The sequence below is a fragment of the Alexandromys fortis genome, unplaced genomic scaffold (assembly GCF_014885135.2).
Source record: "Alexandromys fortis isolate MF-2015 unplaced genomic scaffold, M_Fortis_MF-2015_v1.1 scaffold_262, whole genome shotgun sequence".
NCBI classification, from domain to species: Eukaryota; Metazoa; Chordata; class Mammalia; order Rodentia; family Cricetidae; genus Alexandromys; species Alexandromys fortis.
The window spans coordinates 1050289-1056270 of NW_026068147.1; the positions used below are offsets into that span (position 1 = coordinate 1050289).

Here is a 5982-nt window from a genome sequence, read left to right on the forward strand (position 1 = left end):
GCGCGCGTCGACACTGCGCATGCTCGGATGGACTTCGCCAAAGCGAGGCGCCGGGTCCCCTTAGCAACAAGCTTTTCCTCCGGCCCCGCCTTTCTCTGACCCCACCACTCTCAGGCCTCGCTTCTCGATGACGTAGGGACCCGGCTTTCTGGGAGCCTAGCAACAGGAGCGGCCTCAGTGATTGGGTCTTACGTAGAGCTTGCTCTGCTCATTGGACCGTGTGGTTACCAACCAAACCGAAGCCTTAGAAACGCCGGGGTTTGCTGAGAGTTTCCCAGAGGCTGCATCCTGCTTGCAATATGATCCCTTCCACCTGTTGTTGCGGACACGCTCTGTTTCCCTTCTCGCTCAAAACACAGACAGAAAGACAGACGGACGCGCACACACATAGGCGAGCGCACCGAGACAGACAGATGATAAGACGGAGATCTCAGACCTTTCTTAGCCCTTGGCCTGAGACCAAGAGAGAGGAAGAAAGATCTTAAATAAAACACAAAACATGTTCCCAGCACGCGCGCGCGCGCGCGCGCACACACACACACACACACACACACACAGAGAGAGAGAGAGAGAGAGAGAGATAATAGGTTGCAGAGAGCTCTCAGACCTATGTTAGCTCTTGATCTTACACCAAAAGCGGGAGAACAATCTTAAATACAAATTATGCATCATCTACACGCGCTCGCGCGCACAGGCTAGCATGCTCGCACAAAAGCCTCGCTTTCCCAATGCTCTGTGAGCATTGGTCTCCATCCTCGCCCATCTCTGACAGGCTCTCTTCTGTTCGGTCCCCTCAAGACCCAGGGGCACATCCCTGGGAAGGGTTGGAGCTGGACACAGCTCTAATACAGAAGAGTGAGTGTGAGGGCGGGCTCACCAAAGGGAAAGGAAAAGTTGACAGGGCGTCCGGCCTCCGCAAGACGGGCCTAGACATGCTGGGCGCTCCTAGGTTAGGACCCAACCCACGCTGGGCGCCTCCTTGGGAAAAGAAAAGAGGGGATGCCAGTCTCCGAAGTTGCCCTGCACCCTCAGGGAATCAAGTGACCCAACTCCAACCTTAGGTTAAAAAAAAAAAAAAAGAGGGAGGGGAGGGAAAAAAACATGTAAGATGTAAGTGAGCTTCTGGGTCCAGGTGGAAGAAGACACTGGCAATCTAAAGACCTTAGGTGCTGGTGCAGGAAGGGGTTGGGTCGAAGATGTTCAGTTTTCTTATGGGATGCTGGCTCCATGACTCCAACCTGGAGGCTGTGGAGGACTGCCATGGGTTCTGACCTCAGCTATTTCTCACCCCAGGGTGAAGGTGGGACCAGACCCGCCCTTGCCCCGCTTCCTATAAGGGCAGAGGACCTGGGACTGCCAGGTTCACACACCATGAGGCTGTCTAGAAGACACAGGACCTTCCTGCTGGCTTTTGCACTGCTCTGCACCCTCTTGGGTCTCGGTAAGTGGCGAAGGGACCTGGCCTCCTTCCTGGGGTCTCAGAGGGCACTAGGCAAGGTGAGAGAGAGAGAGAGAGAGAGAGAGAGAGAGAGAGAGAGAGAGAGAGAGAGAGAGAGAGAGAGAGCCTGAAAAATCAGATTCATGAAGGATGGACAGGGAGTAAGGAGAAGAAAGCCTGGGTCTGAGAAGGCTTGATGGGCGTTAGGAAGAGACTCAAAACATTGCATCTGAATTCTGGGAAAATCAGATGAGACCTGGCGATTAGAGAAAATCTTTAAAACGTAACTAATTAGTAAGAACAGACAGAAGTGTTCTTTCTGTCTGGACTTAGAAGAATTCAGGCCTTCAGCATTCCCAAGCCAGCTTCACTGTCCCTGGAACCCAGATGGCTGGGTTCCTCCTCTTTCAGGAATGAAGTCTGGACCTCAGTCTCCCGCTTTGACTTAGGACCCAGACCTCAGAGTCAGGTACCCCTGCCTGAGTTCCCAGACTTCTGTGTTACCTTCAGGGAAGTGAGTTCACACCCTGGGAACCAGCTGGACCTGAAATTTTACAAAAGCCCCATAGAAAACTCTGCCACGACCCCTCCCTGCCTCTGAGAGTGCTCAGAGGACCCTGGCGTCCCAAGTCCCCAAGCCTTGTAATTATTTAGTGAAACAGGCTCTGTGGTGGAGTCACTTCCCGCCCTGGAAGCCACTTGGCTGGCATGGCCACCGCTTCCTCGTCAGACTCCGGACAATTGCCTGGACAGTTCTCAGTGCCCCACCCACGAAAAACCAGGAAGACCCTAGTCCCTCCTCCAAAGTCATCTCTCCTGTGAGCTCCAAAGCCCAAATCATGGTCTGAAGACCATCCCAGCCATGGCCATACACCCTGTTCTTTGCTCTCCTCGCTGCAGGGTGCCCTCTAAGCTGTGAAGTGTGTAAGGGCTCGGGACACACATGCAGCGGGAAAATGAAGACCTGTGATGCCGACAAAGACGCATGCGTGGTTCTTGTGGGCGAGTCCAGCACAAGTAGGAGGGTGTGGCTTCGGCCAAAAGGGTCGGGAGGGATGGGTACCTTCATGGTAGAAGATACTACCCCATCTATGGGGGATGGTTACAAGGAGTTGTGGGAAGAAAGAGGTGGGAGAGATGTGGTGTGTTAGAAAACGCTATGGTCGGAGATTCTGAAACTGAGCGTGTCCTGAACAAGGGAATATGGGAGGATGGAGAGATGAGGCAGCAGTCAAGAGCACCGGCTGCCCATGCAGGGGACCTCTGTTCAATTCCCAGCAAGGTGGCTCACAATGGTCCTATTAACTAAAATTCTAGGGGATCAGACGCCCCTGTCTGGCCCCCACTGGCACTGCATACTTGTAGTGCACTTACATACAGGCAGGCTAAATACACATACACATAAAATAAAACGGGGGGGGGGTAGCTGCTGAGGGAAAAATGAGGGGACACGGGAAACTAGCCGGAAGCAAAGAGTCTTTTTTTTTTAATGTTTTTACTTGTAATTACGTGCATGGGGGAGGCATTATGCAAGTGAGAGCAGTGCTTGGGAGGTGGGAGGTGAAGGTCAAAAGTTCCAGGCAGATGTGAGGTACCGGCGATGTGAGCTGAACTCTGCTGGAAGGGCAGTTGATGCTCTTAACTGGACGGTGGGACAGAAACCTGGAGAGCCAGGAAGGGAGACAGATGGTATTAGGGTTAGGGGAACAGAAACCTGACTGGAAGGGGACTGTAACCCTAAGGAATGGAGTCAATACATCTGGAGAAAGTAGAGATGTCGGGGAGGGGTGGGGAGCAGGAGGATACTTAGGAGTCCAAGACCAACCAGCTGGGCTATAGAACAAGATCCCAACTTTAAAACAAACAAAAACAAGGGGGAAAATAGGTGGAAGGGAGGGAGAGAGAGGAAGTAGAAGGAGGGGAAGAGGGAAGAAAGGGGAGAAAAGAAAGGGGGAGCAGAAAAGGCAAGGAAGAGGACTGGGGAGCGAGAGGAAGGAGTGGGGAGGCTCAGAAGTACAATGGGAGAGGGGACCCGGCCTCAATCAAAAAGAGCACCCCAGACCTCAGAGAGGAAGAAGAGACAGAGAATAGTGGGGTGTGTTCGTCGTTGGTGGAAAGAGAGCCTTAGTTCCAGGAACAAATGAGAGTCATGTCGTTGATCTCTTTTAACATTAAAAAGTGTGTGTTGTGGCACACTCGCATATGTGTTTGTGAGTATGTGCATATGTGTGTATGTGCATGTGTGTGTATGTGTGTATGTGCATATGTGTGTATGTATGTGTATATGTGTATAGGTCAGAGAATAGCTGATGGAGGAATCAATTCTCTTTCTACCACGTGGGTCTCAGAGATCGAACTCAGGACGTGAGACATAGTGGCAGGCACCTTTACCTATTGAGCCATCATCTGTGAGGGCAGGGAAATACCCCTGCAGTTGCAGTGAGAGAGGAGGAAGGTGGCCAGGGAAGAACGTGGGAGGACTGGAGGACTGTAAGCCAGAAGGGAGTGAGAGGAACCAGGTGCAGCAGCCAGGAGACTAGGAAGGGGTACCAAAATGTCTGGAGTAAAGAGGGAAGAGCCGCTGGGCTGGAGAGTTCAGGATTGGGGCTATGTCAGCCATGCCCTGTAACAGGCAGGGACTGAGGGATGCTGGGAGAACCTGGCGGCCAGGACCAGCTTTGTTATGTTGAATAGGCCTTCAGCCATTTGTCGCAGGTTTGAAACTTCACAGAAGGTGGGGAAAGTCCACCTCACACAGGGGTAGCCTCAGGTGGCTCGGGAAGGACTTGTATCCTCAGTGCATGGGTGAAGGAACCCAGTCAGACAAGCAGGGGAGCTACCTACCAGCCTCGGACACCAGGCAGATTGTGAATGTGACCTTTCTGAGCTGCTATAGGGCCAGCGAGACCTCTCAGCAGGTAGAGGGTCTGGTGCGGAGCACTGAATTTGATGCCTCATCCTGCAAGATGGCGGAAAAGAACTGACCGCTGAGAACTCTTAGCACATTCACTGGGGGCACGTGTGCACATACATACACTATATATATATGCATATATATATAGTGTATGTATCTATAGACAAAATTTAATGAAAATTGGTTAGTGTGTATGTATGGTCCATGGTGCTAGTCACAGGGGACAGTCACAGAAGTGAAAACCAGAAGAGGTGGTGACGAGAACACTATGGATTGTCACCATCTGGCTCATCTTCTCCCTTCAAAGATTCCATGGCATAGTTCTCTGTTTCCTTACTTACATTTTTGTTTGTTTGTTTGTTTTTGTTTTTTAAGACAGGGTTTCTCTATGTAACAGCCCTAGCTGTCCTAGAACTCACTCTACAGAGCAGGCTGGCCTCGAACTCACAGAGATCCACTGCCTCTGCCTCCCAAGTGCTGGGATTAAAGGCGTCTGCAGCCACCGCCTGCCCTCCCCGCCTTACATCTTTTGGAACAATTTCATGTCTTCCTTTAGTTCATTCGCCAACCCAGCTGAGCTCAAGTTCAAACGCTCTATCCCTAACTTCATCATGTACTATTTATTTTTGCAACTTAACTACATCACAGCAAATCATTTCTTTCCCTTGAAGATCTTCTATTTCTATCTCTGAGGCTTGCCTGGCTTTGCCAATAACCGTGTGAAAGGCCTAATGGTTCAGTCACATAGAGCTGTGTGCTGTGGTGCAAACCTTAAGACCCTACCAAGAAGCTACAGCCCAAAGGTCCAACAGCGCTGTAACGTGTGTTTGTGTGTGTGTGTGTGTGTGTGCATAGCCACTCTGCCGGCAAGATGTTTAAAAGGAATGTTACAGCCGCATTAGATATCAAGTTGGACACTTCTTCTCTTGCTATGTCTGCTAACGAGCAAGTGTCTGCCAGTAGACCTGCTGCCACCATTCCAACATGTCAATCAACGTGAAAAGGGCATGTTTTGAAGCCTTCTCCACAGGTTTAGAGGACACTAGCTTTCCTACCCCAAAGACAACACTGTCTTTCCATCTACTCCCTACTGTTCCCACAGCCTTCGGGGCATTCTCAACTCAGAAAACTCCTCCACTGGGAGAGAATGGAGAGGCTGGCAGGTCACCCAGTGCCAGAGGAGCGCATGGTGCTAACCAGGGGGCCGAGGAGCACTTCCAGGCCTGAAGTCATACACACACCTTGTAAAAATATACTTATTTTAGATGGGTGTGGTGGTGTAGGCCTTTAATCCCAGGACTCAGGAGACAGAAACAGGTGGATCTCATTGAGTTCTAGGCCATCCTGGTCTACAGAGTTCCAGGGAAGCCAGAGTACATAGTGAGACTCTGTCTCAAAAACATTATTTTATGTGTATGTGTACTTGCATCTACCTGTTTGTATGTGCATGTAAGCGCAGATACCCAAGGAGGCCAGAAGAGGGCAACAGATCCCTGGAACTACAGTTGTAGACTTAGAAGTGGGAACTGGGAACCAACCTTGGGTCCTCTAGAACAGCGCAAGTGCTCCTGACTCAGGAGCCATCTCTCCAGCCCTAGTTTGCGTGTGTGTGAGAGGGGGGGGGGGGGGG

The 5982-nt window shown here is 51.1% G+C and overlaps 1 protein-coding gene and 1 pseudogene across 3 annotated transcripts in view; one reads left to right on the forward strand and one right to left on the reverse strand.

The window, feature by feature from the left end:
• The first annotated feature begins 428 nt into the window (after positions 1 to 428).
• The window catches only part of Pinlyp (phospholipase A2 inhibitor and LY6/PLAUR domain containing), a 6534-nt gene continuing 980 nt past the window's right edge, over positions 429 to 5982 (forward strand). Inside the window, exons 1-3 of one of the 3 annotated variants that reach the window (XM_050127111.1) lie at positions 429 to 855; positions 1294 to 1441; positions 2339 to 2455. In XM_050127111.1, the coding sequence (XP_049983068.1) occupies positions 1372 to 1441; positions 2339 to 2455 (187 nt within the window). In that variant the 5' untranslated portion in view covers positions 429 to 855; positions 1294 to 1371. The other 2 variants (XM_050127112.1, XM_050127113.1) reach the window with 2 other exon arrangements.
• LOC126491417 (proteasome subunit alpha type-3-like) lies at positions 4619 to 5801 on the reverse strand (annotated as a pseudogene).